Source organism: Toxorhynchites rutilus, chromosome 3 (genome assembly GCF_029784135.1).
Source record: "Toxorhynchites rutilus septentrionalis strain SRP chromosome 3, ASM2978413v1, whole genome shotgun sequence".
Classification (NCBI taxonomy): Eukaryota; Metazoa; Arthropoda; class Insecta; order Diptera; family Culicidae; genus Toxorhynchites; species Toxorhynchites rutilus.
This window is the reverse complement of record NC_073746.1, coordinates 265,868,198-265,886,958: the sequence shown is the minus strand read 5'-3', so window position 1 is coordinate 265,886,958 and position 18,761 is coordinate 265,868,198. Positions and strand designations below refer to the sequence as shown.

Here is an 18,761-nt window from a genome sequence, read left to right as displayed (position 1 = left end):
AGAACCGGTTTGGTGTTATGTGGACCTGAAATGAGTGAATGCCGGATGGTTTGATTGGTGACCCTATGTGCAAATCTGGAAATAAATAATTTGTATAAATGAAGTCATAACAAAATCTATGTAAAATGGGTGTGTGTGGCAGCTGCTCCGATGCATCAAACGGAACCAATTTTCGATACTGGTACTCTAGTTTACGATGGCAATTTGGAAGGCAAACTAGCGGCGAATGAACTCTCTGAGTTTGAAACTTTCAGCGACTGAGCAATAATCGATTGAAAATTTTATGATTTTCACGATACGAAAACATCCTACTGATGGGGAAGAATAATCTTCAGAAGCTTTCCTGCTAATTGCACTTGAATGTAATTTTCAATTCCAAGGAGAACTGGGAGATTATTTTTCAGCAACGATGACATCTTTCCGGAATCTTCTCGATGCTGAATGGCTTTTGGATGATTTTAGATGAATTTTGGATCAAAAAGAAACAAGTATATAACGCGTAGACATTTTATCTTTCGAATGAAGTGTTTATCATACCATTTCGTTCAGTTGTTTAGGAGCTATTAACGCTCAAAATCTCGGTCTCCGGCGTAACGCTTTCGTTTTCGAAACTTTTATTTTACACCCCGGTATAGAAATGAAAGACGTAGTCCTTCATCGTCATCGTCAAAACGTGTTCATTCCGCCTGAAAATCAATTATCATCTTTGACGCTCGCCTTAACTCGTAAACGAAGCTCAATGCCGTCAATGCGAACAACAGTAGCTCTGGCCACTGCAGCTATGATAATTGAAGAGGTTCCATAACCGCAGCATCTGACACGATCGTAGACATGATCTGTTCCTACTCCTTGATCCAATTTTCCTCATCAGCCATACCCCAGAAGAACCGCCACAACTTTGCAGTCAATTTCCACAGCTCGGCGTAAGCGTCATCCAAACGCTGGACGTTGATCAAATTTTATCTGTCAAAAAGAGTCAAATATTTGGTTTTGGTCAAACAGTGTATGAGTACCCTAACGTAGATTCGTCAATGTTAAACATTAAGGTGATCGTACACTGTTTGTCTGGAGGTCAAATATTTGATACTTTTTGACAGATAAATTGACAGATAAAATGAAATTTGTACAAACACTTTTTTCAGTGCCACTCTTCAACTATCAACAGTGGCAAACAATGTAAAACACCGAATATGGAAGAAATTTGACATTATTTAATATTATATATATATATATATATATATATATATATATATATATATATATGAAAGAAATTTGACATTTGAAATATTTAAGGTAACCAAGCCATGCATCGACCGGTTCGCAAAACAGATCTAAACAATATTTTAGGCATATATGCAAAATATATGCTTGTCTTGACTGTGTCTTATGTCGAAAACACTTTATCAGTACATGTTGAACAAATTGTATCTGTCAAAAAAGGGTCAAATCAGAGAAGAGAAGTGGAACATGAGAGAAAAAAGTGGCAACGATTTGTGGCAAGAAATATATATATATATATATATATATATATATATATATATATATATATATATATATATATATATATATATATATATATATATATGACTACGCGTTATATATATATATATATATAACATAAGTTTCTAGTAAGGGGCTGTCCACATACCACGTGGACAGAAAACGCACGAAAAAGCATGATAAGCGTGAACATTTCTTATACCCCTTCCTCTGTTGTCCACGTGGACATTCCTACAGTTTTTGGGAAAAAAATCAAGAAAATTCTATTTTTTCGCTTAAATTTTATTTCAACTTATTTTTTTTTATTTCTACTTTCTATTCCATGTTTTATTCATATAATCCATATTACATATATATTCGCTGGTCCTTGGACCAGTTAAAAAGCAGAATTTCGTAAACAATCGACGCCATATTCAAATGGAAGATTTGCTGTGAGGGGCATTCGAATGTAATTTGAAATGTTATGAAAATTGACATTATTTTCGCATAACAAAAACGTTCATTAAATTACAGAAAAATGATTTCCTCAAATTACATTTCATACCTGTTGTCGCACTCAGTGCGAAACTTCCATTGGAATCTTTATGTTTATCCAATTTCATGATCAACGCGAATCAAACAATTTATTGAAGTTCCCCTCGATTTTATTTGACGTTTAACATGCCGGACCAATTAAAACGCGAATGCCGATAACTGGTTTTCCCTTTTCGCATAGTTAGTGAATGTTTACTGTATTAATCTCAGGTCTAGAAAAGAACGCTTCAGCTAGACCCGATGTCATCCGTTTTCTTCACAATTTTCACTGCTAGCCTTGTTAACATATTAAGGACCGCGCGTTTTGAGGCAAACTTGAACGCTTCATTTGTTCAGATTCCACGAATGAGATCGTTTCCTTCGATGTAGATGAGACGAAGATGAGCCATCGGTAGTAGGCCTTGTTAGATTCTTGGCAAACCAAGGATTTAACCTTCAAGGGTAGAAAACACGGGTTATTTCGTGATCCATCCGTAACAGACGAAACGCGAAACACGAGAAAACTCGTGAGCGGATCGCAATGTGTTAATCTGATGGTGTTAATATAATTTGTGATCACTTGTTTTGTAATGACCAAACTTACAAAACAGCCATATCATAAATTTACGACCTTGAAATTTTAAATATTTATGAAATTTGTCAGGTGGTCTTGGATGAGATTGAAATCAATGTTCAATGAAAAACTAATCTACAAAAAAAACTACAATCAAAAAGATCGGAAAAATCGAAAAAAAGATCGATTTTCGTCATTTTTTGAGTACAAAGAATTGACCCAAAAAATCGGAAATAAGAGAAAAAAAGATCGATCTTCTGAACATCGATCCAAGAGCGCCCAATCCTAGTTGGAATTCATCGAGATTAGTGGCTTGGTAAAAGCTCATAACACAGATTTGCTTCCAGTCCCACCAGACCCAGACCATGACTTCCTTCAGGCGAAACCCTGCTTTGGAGTTCAATTCGCAAGATTCCTTTAACTCAACATAATTGTGATTGATTTGCCCTTCATAATTCGCTACAAATATATTTTTGCGTTGCGTTTATGAAACGAATTGCACATTGAGATGCGTTCCGGAATCCGATTAGATTTGAAATTAGCACCATGTCGCATTCTTTAATCTGATCGAGTCAAATCCCATCGGGTTGTAGAAATAATGCAACCTTGGATTGCAGTATGCAAATGATCTCGTTCGGATTACGATATGTTAAATCCGATCGGAATCCAGAATATGGGTTAATAGGTAGTCCATACACTAAAGCGCTTTTCTTACCCATGCTTCATCAGGTATTCATGAACGGTGGTTTTAGTGAACTGTAGCAAATCTACTAATACATGTTTCGTGTACCGAGGATTAATCGTGATAAATGTCTCGATTTGATTGTCATCAGTAGCAACATGAACTTTTCATACAACCTAATAGAATTATATTATGAAATTACTAAATATCAATAAAAAAAACATCATTGCAAGAAATAGATCTCCAGAGATACGGTCCGTCCACCTACGCAGTGGTGTAGCGTGACCGGATGACACCCGAGACGGATGTCTTGGTTGTCATCCCTCCAGTCAACCCTTGTTATCAAGTTTTTTTTTGTGTTTTTTAACACTATAGATAGCGTATCTTGAAAGATATCATTGTGATTTTTACTAGAAATTTGACATTTGAAATATTTAAGGTAACCAAGCCATGCATCGACCGGTTCGCAAAACAGATCTAAACAATATTTTAGGCATATATGCAAAATATATGCTTGTCTTGACTGTGTCTTATGTCGAAAACACTTTATCAGTACATGTTGAACAAATTGTATCTGTCAAAAAAGGGTCAAATCAGAGAAGAGAAGTGGAACATGAGAGAAAAAAGTGGCAACGATTTGTGGCAAGAAATATATATATATATATATATATATATATATATATATATATATATATATATATATATATATATATATATATATATATATATATGACTACGCGTTATATATATATATATATATATATATAACATAAGTTTCTAGTAAGGGGCTGTCCACATACCACGTGGACAGAAAACGCACGAAAAAGCATGATAAGCGTGAACATTTCTTATACCCCTTCCTCTGTTGTCCACGTGGACATTCCTACAGTTTTTGGGAAAAAAATCAAGAAAATTCTATTTTTTCGCTTAAATTTTATTTCAACTTATTTTTTTTTATTTCTACTTTCTATTCCATGTTTTATTCATATAATCCATATTACATATATATTCGCTGGTCCTTGGACCAGTTAAAAAGCAGAATTTCGTAAACAATCGACGCCATATTCAAATGGAAGATTTGCTGTGAGGGGCATTCGAATGTAATTTGAAATGTTATGAAAATTGACATTATTTTCGCATAACAAAAACGTTCATTAAATTACAGAAAAATGATTTCCTCAAATTACATTTCATACCTGTTGTCGCACTCAGTGCGAAACTTCCATTGGAATCTTTATGTTTATCCAATTTCATGATCAACGCGAATCAAACAATTTATTGAAGTTCCCCTCGATTTTATTTGACGTTTAACATGCCGGACCAATTAAAACGCGAATGCCGATAACTGGTTTTCCCTTTTCGCATAGTTAGTGAATGTTTACTGTATTAATCTCAGGTCTAGAAAAGAACGCTTCAGCTAGACCCGATGTCATCCGTTTTCTTCACAATTTTCACTGCTAGCCTTGTTAACATATTAAGGACCGCGCGTTTTGAGGCAAACTTGAACGCTTCATTTGTTCAGATTCCACGAATGAGATCGTTTCCTTCGATGTAGATGAGACGAAGATGAGCCATCGGTAGTAGGCCTTGTTAGATTCTTGGCAAACCAAGGATTTAACCTTCAAGGGTAGAAAACACGGGTTATTTCGTGATCCATCCGTAACAGACGAAACGCGAAACACGAGAAAACTCGTGAGCGGATCGCAATGTGTTAATCTGATGGTGTTAATATAATTTGTGATCACTTGTTTTGTAATGACCAAACTTACAAAACAGCCATATCATAAATTTACGACCTTGAAATTTTAAATATTTATGAAATTTGTCAGGTGGTCTTGGATGAGATTGAAATCAATGTTCAATGAAAAACTAATCTACAAAAAAAACTACAATCAAAAAGATCGGAAAAATCGAAAAAAAGATCGATTTTCGTCATTTTTTGAGTACAAAGAATTGACCCAAAAAATCGGAAATAAGAGAAAAAAAGATCGATCTTCTGAACATCGATCCAAGAGCGCCCAATCCTAGTTGGAATTCATCGAGATTAGTGGCTTGGTAAAAGCTCATAACACAGATTTGCTTCCAGTCCCACCAGACCCAGACCATGACTTCCTTCAGGCGAAACCCTGCTTTGGAGTTCAATTCGCAAGATTCCTTTAACTCAACATAATTGTGATTGATTTGCCCTTCATAATTCGCTACAAATATATTTTTGCGTTGCGTTTATGAAACGAATTGCACATTGAGATGCGTTCCGGAATCCGATTAGATTTGAAATTAGCACCATGTCGCATTCTTTAATCTGATCGAGTCAAATCCCATCGGGTTGTAGAAATAATGCAACCTTGGATTGCAGTATGCAAATGATCTCGTTCGGATTACGATATGTTAAATCCGATCGGAATCCAGAATATGGGTTAATAGGTAGTCCATACACTAAAGCGCTTTTCTTACCCATGCTTCATCAGGTATTCATGAACGGTGGTTTTAGTGAACTGTAGCAAATCTACTAATACATGTTTCGTGTACCGAGGATTAATCGTGATAAATGTCTCGATTTGATTGTCATCAGTAGCAACATGAACTTTTCATACAACCTAATAGAATTATATTATGAAATTACTAAATATCAATAAAAAAAACATCATTGCAAGAAATAGATCTCCAGAGATACGGTCCGTCCACCTACGCAGTGGTGTAGCGTGACCGGATGACACCCGAGACGGATGTCTTGGTTGTCATCCCTCCAGTCAACCCTTGTTATCAAGTTTTTTTTTGTGTTTTTTAACACTATAGATAGCGTATCTTGAAAGATATCATTGTGATTTTTACTAGTCCAATGATTGGTATCGTCCACGTGAGTTCAGGGGCATTCAAATACCTACGGAATATTGGTACCTCTTACAAAAACTCACTTTCTGAAATTAATTTTCCAGTTGCAGAATCGACGTTTTTAGTTCACTGTCAGATATTAATAACATGCGAGCTTGAATTGCTTCAAAAATTTCGGCTACTTCTTTGGACGACTTTGACCGCTCTTGTATTTCCGATGAAAACGACAAAGTTCTCCAGCATTCACGCCTTTTTTTTTTAGTCATTTTTAATCTAGTTCTTCCGCCTAGCTTGTTTATCTGATGACGAATTTTCCTTTCAGCAGCAAACCCGTAATCGTTGAATAGTCTTTTCGGCTGAATCGTGAATTAAAGGCGATGGAATTGTATGCCGTAACGAACGTGATTGTGGTGATCGAAGATTACAATCGTCACAAAACCTCAGAGCTCCATAGAGAGATAGTGGGTTCTCGTCAAGTGGATCTTGAAGAAGACGCAAAAAACCACAGTTGATGAAGGAGGTCGTTACCCAAATCAGCAGTCTAATTCCCCATCTAAACAAAAATTGTTTTACATAGACCATACCATTTTCAATCTTGACGTGTGGGACAATTTCAAATATTCGAAAATTACGCGATGCAACCAGGAGTACTGTCGAACATAATCCCATATTGTTTCGACGATCTATTATCATACAAAACTATTTCCAACTTTACATGACCCATCAGGATTTCAATGAACTCGTTTTGCATCTCTAGAGAGAGATTAGATACTTGCGATTATTGATATTTTGTAGTTTGTTTTCCATTTTTACATCAAACATCGGATATGTTCTTTGAATCTACACTACTGCAAATATGGAAACTGCAAATTTGCCACTGCAAATATGGAAGATTTTTTTTTTGTTCGTTTCAGTTTTCGGAAAACCTGTAGAGATTTCGAAAAATAGAAACGAAGCAGTTTTGTCATCAAGCTGAATCGGAACCCGCACTTACGTCGTGATTTTCCATACTACAAAGATTCCAACATTTTTTGTGTCTTTGGGAGTCTTTGTGCTGACGGAATCCATGGGTCTCTATTACTGATTGGAATAAATTATAGAATAAATATTTACCGATTCCACGTGGACATTATCTAAACCTCCTCCCCCCTGGCCGTGGACAAGCGTGGACATTTTCGTAACTCCTACCCCCTCCCCTAATGTTGTCCACGTGGTATGTGGACAGCCCCTAATCAGCTTTTTAATTGCCGGGGAAATTGACGCCAAACTATATTTTTTTAGTGTTATATATATTCCATGCCAAACCGATATAGTGGTTCTCAGATTTTCGTGTAAATTGGTAGTTTTGTTCCTTATCGCAAAATATTAGATCCCATTCCATTATAGAGAGATTCGAAAAATCTAGTTTTTTCTCTTTTTTCCATAAATAACTTTTTTCAAAAATTCATATGTTTTGAATTACTGAACAGATGATCGACACATAAAATTGGCCATTTAGCTAGTCTTTTTTGAAAAAATACTAGACTTATCCAAAATGTGTTCTTTTTCGTTTTTAAATTATGATTTTTCAAATTCAACCGATGGTTTGAAAAATCATTTTTCTCCTTTTTCCAAAAATTACGTTTTTCAAAAAATCATAACTTTTGATCTACTGAACCGATTCAGATAATCGACATAGTTAATTGAAGTCAATAATTTCACACTTGAAAAAAGCGAATTCTATTCGCATATACCTATATATAGTCTAGTCGCATAGGATGGTCGAAGGAAGCTTAAAAACATGTTAACTTTGAAAAATCATAGGTCAAGAACAAAAAAGAACACATCTCTGATTTTTTAATGTGTTAGTGTGCAACAGTTTTCCAAAAAATTTTAGCTCATTGGCTTTAATTTGATATATCGATCATCTCGGTTAAAATTATAACTCAAAAAAGAAAAAAGAACACATCTGGTTTTGAGTAAAAAATATAAATGTGTAAAAAATCCTCAGTTTTCAAGAAAAAATATTGAAAATTGGTCCCAAAACCATGTAAACAATGAAAAATGGATACAATCAATAATTACGAAAACAAAATTCAAATTTCTTGCAAGTTTGATATTTTTCCAAAAAAATATTTTAATTTTAATTCAATTTGATGTGTCGATCATCTGAATCGGCTTAGTGGTTCAAAAGTTATGAGTTTTTGATAAAAGTCATTTTTGGGAAAAGTGAAAAAATCGAATCACCCAAAAAAAATAATACAGGTTCGATGTTTTAACATAACGAAAACATGCTACCAATTTCACGAAAATCTAATACTGCAATACTGTGCCTTAATTTCTTAAGTGTAACAGGCCCTTCAATAAAAATGGCATTGGAACAACAGAGTAAAACTGACATACAATTATGATGACTGCTTTTTGATTGGCACGTGCTCCAACTAGCGAACCACCAATTAAAAAGCACTCCAACTAAAAAAGCGCCAATAAGCGAATGTGTACTGTGAAACTGTAATAAATATATAAAATTATACAAACGACGACTCTTTTTGTCGTTTATGAGTTTGGTTTTTTAAGTTACTACTAGGCATGTTTGCGGATTAATAGAAAGATATGATCAACATGATCCTTGAAATAAGTTTGAAAGTTAAGAATTGGAAAAGAAATATAATATTCATGTGAATGGAGACGACTTTTGTGTACAGCACATGCCACTGGGTCCATTTGCTGATTAAGTAAGATTTCTTCCAAAACGTCATAACTTTTCAACCATTGAGTCGATTTCAAAAATCGACATATCAAATGAAATCTTAATCTTCTATAAATCAAATTCAATCGGTCATTCAAACAAACTCAGAAAATAAATACTACAGAGAAATTTTAATTATAAAGCTTACAAAATTTTCCACAATTCGCTCTTTCACACCAAATTTCTATCTTGTCGCAATTTTAAACCTTTTGTCAAATGATAGGTCAAAGAACGAAAAGCAGCAAAAATTAACAAATAATGGGAGATAAATAATAATGCAAAGGTAAGTATGGATTTTTAATAACCATCTCAAAAAAAAAATTGAAAAAAAACATTATTAAAACATTAATTTCTCTTCCAAATTTTGATAAAATTGTACTGAATAGTTAAAGAAGGGCAATATCAATATTTGAATAAACTTATGTAATTATAAACATGTTTATATAAACCTTCCCATCTTATCATTCTTCATTAAACACCTTGCGTCAAGACAGCTAGAAATCCATACACTCTCAAAACAAGTGTGCCTGAAAATAAAAATATTCTTCACGTAAACAAGCGATGAAAATGTGGACACTTTTTAGTGAGTAAATTGTATGGAGTTCCACTGCTGTGGTCAAATATTTGGCTTCCGCCAAACAGTGTATATGTACCCTAACTTACGAGCCACCTTTTAATCTCACATCTTGGTTTTCACATCTGACCCAAGGCGGCTAGAAGTATATCCTAAAGTGGGCCAACTTGCTAAAACCATTCTTCAACCATATTGGAAGTCTAGTGCCGAAGCTCATTCGTGATCAGTCTGTCTGTTTCACGCTACAGGCAAATGATTCCTCATCTGCTTTCTTCCGTACTGTTTTCATATACCGCTCCCCTAACCTACTTATTGACGAAACGGCTTCACCTTAGAATATACTTCTAGGCGCCTTGCATCTGACATCATTGTTGACAACATTGACGTTCGGTTGCAACCAAGGTGGTTAACAGGTGGCTCGTAATTTACACTATTTAGAAAAGACGTATGAGGAACGGCAAGACGAAAAGTTTGGATTTGTTTATGTTATTACTTACGTTGATATGGTTACATTTGATTTCGTCGAAGGTATTTGAAGCAGTATAATAAATAAACAGTTGTCGTTGAAAATTGTTACCTAGTAACCTTTATGCATATGCTTCCGCCAGCTGGTTCGGCTAATGTGATTCAAGGAATGCTTTGATCGTGGTACCGCCACTGGCGTATAATTTGCAGCTTTGTGTTTTGTACTGGTTCATAACGGCAATCAACCGTGCCGGCGAAACTGTAGTCAATGTTTAGTGTTGATTGGATACCATCAATGTAAATAAGTTAAAACTTACGGGATACGTCCGAACGGCAATTTTGACATTACGTTTTACCTTCCACCAAGACGGGTCTATGGTACTAGGTGAGGCCGTTTCGTCACTAAGTTGGTTAGGGGAGCGGTATATGAAAACAGTACGGAAGAAAGCAGAAGGGGAATTATTTCCTTGAAGCGTGAAAGAGACAGACTGATCAGGAGCGAGCTTCGGCTCTAGCGTATTGTGTTTTGTTTACAAACAAAACACAGTAGATTTCCAAGATGGCTGAAGAGTGGTTTTAGCAAGTTGGCCCACCTTAGGATATACTTCTACGCGCCTTGCCTTCCACTTCACTTATCTTGGTTGCAACAATATTCCGCTAGAGGCGCACAACATCGTTTGCTTCGACAGATCTCGACCGGACTGACTCGGTCTGGCAGTGGAAAAGAAACACGTCAGTAGAGTCCATCGGTGACCAACATTTCAGTTCCATTCATTGTGCAGTCGCTATACGTTGTATACATATTAAAGAATTTTTGGCAAAGTTGGATCAGGTACAGTAGTTTTCCAATTTTTTTTCGCCGGAAACTTCTGAGTGTCGAGCCATTAGCATACTGGTAAGTTATGATGTTATTGCCGCAAAGAAATTGATTTTTCCAAAGCCGAATCGAGATAGTGAAAGTTGCATTCTCTAACTAGTCTAGGTGAATGGATAGTTAACCTCAAAGGGGTTTTCTAGCAGTAAGTAGGACTACTGCTAATGCTGTTTTTATTTTCTGCAGAAATGCTGCCTAGGTGGAGCTGTCTCGGTGGATATTGTTCCATATGGATTCTAGCCGCGATGTTGATATGCTTCCTGCAGCTAAGTGCAGGCGCTGCCGTCATGTCGGTGGATCTGGGCAGTGAATGGATGAAAGTGGGTGTCGTATCACCGGGTGTTCCGATGGAGATTGCCCTGAACAAGGAATCCAAACGAAAAACGCCATCAGCGATCGCATTCCGCGGCAGCGATAGAGTGGTCGGAGAGGATGCCCAAACGATTGGGGTTCGTTTTCCTGCGAACAGTTTTGCCTACCTGATCGATTTGCTAGGCAAAACGATTGACAACCCGATGGTGGAACTGTACAGGTAAGTGTGATTTCGTCAGCATAGCCACACTAATTGTATGACGCGTGTATAGCAATCAGAATTGGGCTACATTCAATAATTTAGTTTTTGTTTCACTTGAATAATGAAATAGAAATATCTGTTCGTTTATTATACAACATGTGTTTGTAGTTTCCGCTTTCAACCATCTGTTCGAAAACTAATTATACAAATTAAATGGTGCTATCCAAAGCACAAAGCGAAATGGGATATAATTTCCACCTGTTCCGTCGAATTTCTTTTTTTCGGCAATTGCTTATTATCTTCAATCAACACGGAAATGTTGATTCTGATTCATGATGCTTTGATGAAAATTGTATTTTATCGATAACAATAGAAAGTAATATCAATAAATATATCTGTTCTCTTCCAGGAAACGTTTTCCACACTACGATATCGTGGCGGATCCAAAGCGTAAAACCGTGGTATTCAAGATTGGCGAGGAACAATACACCATCGAGGAGTTGATGGCACAAATTCTACAAGTGGCCAAAGAGTATGCTGAGGATTCCACTGGTCAAACTATAACAGAATCTGTTATCGTGGTTCCCGCTTTTTTCGGACAGGCTGAAAGGCAGGCGCTGCTCTCGGCTGCTAAACTTGCCAATCTGAAGGTTCTGCAGCTGATTAACGATTATGCTGCCGTGGCACTAAACTACGGCATCTTCAGACGGAAGGAGTTCAATGAAACGGCTCAATATTTCGTATTTTACGATATGGGCGCCTACAAGACTACGGCATCGGTTATTAGCTACCAGCTTGTCAAGGACAAGGTGACTCGCGAGATTTTACCGGTAGTTCAAGTGCTTGGAGTTGCCTACGATCGGACACTGGGAGGACTTGAGATGCAGGTTCGTCTGCGAGACTTTCTCGGTGAAGAGTTCAACAAAATGGGCAAAACCAAAACTGACGTGTTCACTAACCCGAGAGCAATGGCAAAATTGTTCAAGGAAGCCGGGCGTCTGAAGAATATACTTAGCGCCAATACCGAATACTACGCACAGGTTGAAGGTTTGCTCGATGAACAAGATTTCCGCCTGCTAGTGACCCGTGAACAGTTCGAACTTCTCTGCAAGGATTTATACGAACGGGTAACAGCTCCACTCGAGCGAGCACTCTCTTCCTCGGGTCTTTCGATGGATATCATTAATCAAGTTATACTGTTTGGTGGTAACACGCGTGTTCCTAAAATACAAGATGTTTTGAAAGCCTACATCAAACAAGAATTGGCGAAAAATATAAATGCTGATGAGGCGGCTTGTATGGGCGCAGTATATCGTGCGGCGGATCTCGCAACCGGCTTCAAGGTGAAGAAATTCGTAGTCAAGGATGCAGTATTGTTCCCAATTCAAGTTGTCTTCGAACGGGAAGGTGAAAGTGGCAATACTCGGCTCGTTAGAAGAACACTATTCAACGCAATGAATTCCTACCCCCAGAAAAAGGTAATCACTTTTAACAAACATACCGACGACTTCGAATTCTCCGTAGACTACGCTGATTTAGAGACCGTCTTAGGAAAGGAGGAAACCGCAAATATGGGTTCGTTGAACATAACCAGAGTCAGCCTAACGGAAGTATCGAAAAAGTTGGATGCAAACAAAGCTGAAAACGTAGAGTCGAAGGGAATCAAAGCGCATTTCGCGCTGGATGACTCTGGTCTGTTCCAACTGGCAAATGTGGAATTAGTTCTGGAGAAAACGGTGAATGGTGATGACGAAAGCACACTACAGAAGCTGGGTAACACAATCAGCAAACTATTTTCGGGAGATTCCAGTGAGGATAAACCTACAACCGACGAAGTTCCTAAAGAGGATGGCACGAAAGAGACAAAGCCGGTTGACAGTAACAAAACCGAAGAAAGCATCTCATCTAACGATACGAAGCCGGAAAATGCAACCAAGCCAAAACTGGTGACAATCAAAGAACCCATCCCGTTCAAGGTAGAGTTGGTTTACGTTAATCCGCTGGACGAAACCGAATTCGAAAATTCACTCAAAAAAATCAAACTGCTCAACGAAATTGATCAAGCCAAGAAGCGCCGTGAAACGGCACTAAATGCATTGGAAAGTTTTGTCATCGATGCCCAAGTTAAGCTGGACGAGGAAGAGTACGCCTCCTGCGCTACTCAGGAAGAATCTGACTCGATTCGGGCGTCCTGCCTGAAGATCTCGGATTGGTTGTATGAGGACGGCGCCGATGCTGATGCCGAGACATACGAGAATAAGCTGGAAGAGTTACGCGCCGTCGCCAATCAGGTTTACGCCCGCCACTGGGAACATAAAGAACGACCGGAAGCTTTGGGTGCGCTGAAACAGATGATCACGGGAGCCGAGGGTTTCCTGGACAAGGCGAAAAATTTTACCAAGGAGGGGAATCCAGTGAAGGATGTCTTCACGCAGGTCGAAATCGACACGTTGGATCGTATTATCAGGGAAACCATTGAGTGGCAAGGAACGGAAGTGGCAGAGCAGAAAAAACTTCCCAAGAATGCACCCGTCAGGTTGACAGTGAAAGATATTACGGATAAAATGGCAATGCTAGATCGTGAAGTAAAGTATTTAGTTAACAAATTGAAACTGTGGCGGCCGAAGGTTAAACCAACTGCTCCACCGAAACCGGATAAGAACGATACTGAGGCTGGGGGAGAAGAACAAAGCTCAGAAGAAGCAACCGATAATGCGGAACCGGTTGAGCAAGCGGCTGAAGAAACGCCGAATGATAGCAGCGAAAATTCAAGCGAAGAACAGACAGTCGAAGAGATGATCGAACCCAGTAAAACGGAGAGTAATAACACTGAACAGCATACAGAACTGTAGACAAAACAGCATTATTAGTAGCACAAATGAATTCATCTCTATAGCCCGGTTCGTTTTAGTTTAGGTATTTATTTTACGTGACCAATTCCCATCCTGAGTTCCACGTTTTGCATCTTCTCCGTAGCTGGGATATGGATTGTTTAAAATTTGAAAAGCTCTGGATATAGCATTGGGGCAGCAAAGGATAAGGCCTAGTGATTGACCATTCCGTAGGAACAATGTTTTCTATTCGTATGAAAATAGATATATGAGACGAACAGCTCCTTGATACATTGTCGCTAAATGATTGCCACTCGGTGGGTTACTAAAATACAGGAAGAACGTGGAGTCGAGTTGGAAGAAAGTGGAACGAAAAATATGTTAGTATGATAAAAATAAACGACTGAGAAGCAACCTGATGCGATGATTATTGAGTTAGAACAACCGAGTAAGTAATATTAAAAGTGTGATTCCTATGTGCTATGTCTACTTTCTGTATCCGAATCAAGCCATTACGATTCTATGATGACAAGACGTTTCGCTCATCGATAGTTGTAAAGCCCGTCAACTGAGTCAACATCTTCTTAAATTCTGGTATGCTTTCTACAAGAAATGTTTAGACCCCCTGATCAGTTGATTTGCAACTACGCTCGAAGCTTTATTCGTACTGCCAGCTCCACTCCAGAGCGAACAAGTTGGACATCGTGAGGCACTTCGTGTCCGCCGGAAAAAAAGCCGATTCGGAATTTACAACATCCTCTCCCTTCTGGAGGAAGGCAAGTGCGGCGAACGGAAGCCTGGTTCCGGCTGCGCGATCGTAAAGTGTAGCAGAAGATCAGGTGGGAGATGGCCTCATCGTCGCGCGTCTTGAGTCGGGAAGTCCTAGCAACCGACCAAAACGGAAATTTTTATGTGGAAGTGTCAGTCGAGCCCGGGTATGTCTGAGCGGCTGAAAAGGGTTGGTGTCGTCAGGGTCCCAATAAATGACGAGACTTGACGCTGGACGACAACGACTTCTGGCAGGAGTCCGGGAACGTTACCACGGATATCGCAATAAAAGATTAAAATGTGGTGCAGGCATGGAAAAAGGTATTTCAACATGAACACTGAGGGCCTGATTCTCGAATACACTTCACGGTGGAAACGGAATGAAACGTATCCGCGATGACAACGGTACGGTGTCGACATCTTGATACGAGATTAGTTTCCCACTGAACTTATCATTATAATAGCAAATTATCTTCAGATAAAATTTTTGTATGAGATTATTATATCACATGAAGAAAACAAAGTTTTCCACTCACATTGAATACCAGTTTGATACGAAGAATTTAATTTTCATTAATGATTTTTTATTTGAAAAGTGCTCATTCTGCCTGAAAACTCATTATTATCTTCGACACTTCACTAACTCGTAAAACATAGTTCAATGGCGTGCCGTTTATTTCGGGCCTGATTCTCGAATACACTACGAATACACTTCACGGTGGAAACGGTATGAAACGCATTCGCGATGACAACGGTACGGTGTCGACATCTGGATGCGAGATTAGTTTCCCACTAAATTTATCATTATAATATCAAATTATCTTCAGATGAAATTTTTGTGTGAGATTATTATATCATATGAAGAAAACAAAGTTTTCCACTCACATTGAATACCAGTTTGATACGAAGAAGTCAATTTTCATTAATGATTTTTTATTTGAGAAGTGCTCATTCTGCCTGAAAACTCATCATTATCTTCGACACTTCACTAACGCGTAAAACGTAGTTCAATGGCGTGCCGTTTATTTCGTTTCCACCGTGAAGTGTATTCGGGAATCAGGCCCTAAATTTATCATTATAATATCAAATTATCTACAGATGAGATTTTTATATGGGATTATTATACCACATGAAGAAAACAAAGTTTTCCACTCACATTGAATACCAGTTTGATACGAAGAAGATAATTTTCATTAATGATTATTTATTTGAAAAGTGCTCATTCTGCCTGAAAACTCATCATTATCTTTGACACTTCACTAACTCGTAAAACGTAGTTCAATGGCGTGCCGTTCATTTCGTTTCCACCGTGAAGTGTATTCGAGAATCAGGGCCTTCGTTTCCACCGTGAAGTGTATTCGAGAATCATGGCCTTCGTTTCCACCGTGAAGTGTATTCGAGAATCAGGCCCAGGGTGTTTGTTCATTTTACGCACTGAAAAGCTAGATTCGGTGGTGATTATTAATTTTTTTTTTCAATTTAGATTCATTTCAGCCATTGAATGTCATCGGTAATGGTAAGAAAGTTGGAGTTTTGTATATTTACGATGGTTTTAACACGCGATTTGAACAAAGTCATAGATAATCTTCGAAAATTTTAAGTTTCATAATGCATACCGGTTATTGATACTATGGATAATTGCGATGAAAATGATATCATATCAAATTGGCTGATATCATTGGTTATGTAGGGGTCGATACGAGAAGGATTTACAGTATTTTTAGCGCAAAACTTTCTATTCATTGTCAATTGACGAATCTCAAAAACAAAATCAATTGACGAATTTATGTTGAAATTACACCAGATGGCGCAGCGAATAAAATGAGGATGTTTTGTTTTTTTTATATGAAATTCGTTCAAGTTTTCTAGAAAAATCAGAATTTATCTTCAAATTTCCCGGTTTCATGTATTCTTTTGCCACACTGAAAAGGTTAGAAAATCATCATTTTACAATATGCTATGTGTATCACGAGGAATGGCTTGGTATAAGTATCATAACTTTATTATTTTTCAACTAAGTAAACGATGAATAGAGTGTTTTGCGCTAAAAATACTGCAAATCCTTCTCGTATCGGCCCCTACATAATCAATGTTTTTTTTTTATTAATTCGTTTATTTTTACAGGCTCAGTTACTTAAGTTTAAAGGAGCCGAATTCTTAAATATATTTTTAAAACTATATATATATATATATATATAAACAATTTTCTTACATCTATGGTTAGTAAGGTGGAAAACCGATTACTCGCGGTGTACTCGAGTTTAGAAGGGTGACATATTTTTAGGAGAAGGATGGGATATAAGGAAATTGTAACAATGTTGATGAGCACTCAATTCTTAAATCTATTCGTATATCTATAGTTTATTTACATTTCAACTTATTCTACTATTTATAGCAAGGGGACGAATTACCAGCAAAGGAAGGAAAGGAGGGTATAAGGATGTAGGGGCAATCACACACGAAGATCTATAGCTTTAAGGAAAACATATATATGGGACATGTAATCAAGGTCTAACCGAGCCAACACATCTCTCACCGGCACATTGGGCTGTCTTCCTCGGGCCCGACGGGAGTTTTCTAAATTCGATCTGGCGACCAGATACACCTCGCACGACCAAACAACGTGCTCGATGTCGTGATAACCTTGGCCACAAACGCAGAGATTGCTGCTGGCAAGATTGAAACGGAAGAGTAGTGCATCTAACGAACAGTGATTGGACATGAGTCGGGAGAAGGTGCGAATAAAGTCCCGACTCAAGTCCAGACTTTTGAACCACGGTTTGAGGCTAACCTTTGGGATAATCGAGTGAAACCACCGGCCCAATTCATCTTCATTCCACTTGCTTTGCCAGTTAGCGATGGTATTTTTGCGAACTAAAGAATAAAATTCATTGAAGGCGATTTGGCGCTGATATATATCGCCTTCAATTGCACCTACCTTTGCCAATGAGTCAGCCCTCTCATTACCCGGAATTGAGCAATGTGAAGGGACCCAGACAAAGGTAATGACATAACAGCGTCTGGATAAAGCACTCAAAATTTCTCGTATTCTCTCAAGGAAGTACGGCGAGTGCTTTTCCGGCCTCACTGAACGGATAGCTTCGACAGAGCTAAGACTATCCGTTACAATGTAATAGTGTTCAACAGGTCGTGAGGCGACGCTGTCCAGCGCCCAATGAATTGCTGCCAATTCAGCAATATACACTGAGAAAGGATTCTGAAGACTGTGTGAGGTGCTAAAAAATTCGTTGAACACTCCAAATCCTGTGGACTCATTCATAGAGGACCCATCAGTAAAGTATATATTATCACAATTGATACGCCCATACTTTGCATTGAAGATTGTAGGAACGAACCCCAATCTAAGATAATCTGGATTTTCATGGATTTTCTCCTTCATGAACAGATCGAAATGTACAGAGGAATTGATGTAGTCAGGAAAACAAACACGGTTGGGAATATACGAAGGAGGAACAACCTGCATAGAGGTGAATTCATGATATGAACTCATGAATCCAGAATGAAAATTTAGCTCGATCAATTGCTCAAAATTTCCGATCACCAATGGATTCATAACCTTACACCGGATGAGGAACCGAAGAGATAATAAATTGAAGCGATCTTTTAGTGGGAGTACGCCTGCCAAAACCTCGAGACTCATGGTATGCGTTGAGGGCATACATCCCAACGCAATACGGAGACAAAGATACTGAATTCGCTCGAGTTTAATGAGGTGTGTTTTGGCAGCTGATTGAAAACAGAAACTGCCATACTCGCTTACATAGAAGTTGTACAAAAGGGGGCTTAAACATGAGCCCTGGGGGAGGCCCATGTAAGAGACCCGACTTACTGCCGAATCTCCGTGAGAAAAGTTCAAATGTTTCTCACAAAGCAAGTTATATAACA

The 18,761-nt window shown here is 38.0% G+C and overlaps 1 protein-coding gene across 1 annotated transcript; it reads left to right on the top strand.

Moving 5' to 3' along the window:
* Positions 1-10,569: 10,569 nt before the first annotated feature.
* LOC129778942 (hypoxia up-regulated protein 1) lies at positions 10,570-14,563 on the top strand. The gene is made up of 3 exons (XM_055786132.1): positions 10,570-10,763; positions 10,929-11,274; positions 11,666-14,563. Exons 2-3 carry the CDS (start codon positions 10,931-10,933, stop codon positions 14,106-14,108), a joined length of 2,787 nt encoding a protein of 928 aa, XP_055642107.1. The 5' UTR covers positions 10,570-10,763; positions 10,929-10,930; the 3' UTR covers positions 14,109-14,563.
* The last annotated feature ends 4,198 nt before the right edge of the window (positions 14,564-18,761 follow it).

Excerpts from the sequence above, each read along its gene's own strand:
- LOC129778942 (XM_055786132.1), top strand. The coding sequence starts at position 10,931 with ATGCTGCCTAGGTGGAGCTGTCTCGGTGGATATTGTTCCATATGGATT. Across the intron at positions 11,275-11,665 it reads CCGATGGTGGAACTGTACAG|GAAACGTTTTCCACACTACG; the intron begins GTAAGTGTGATT and ends GTTCTCTTCCAG.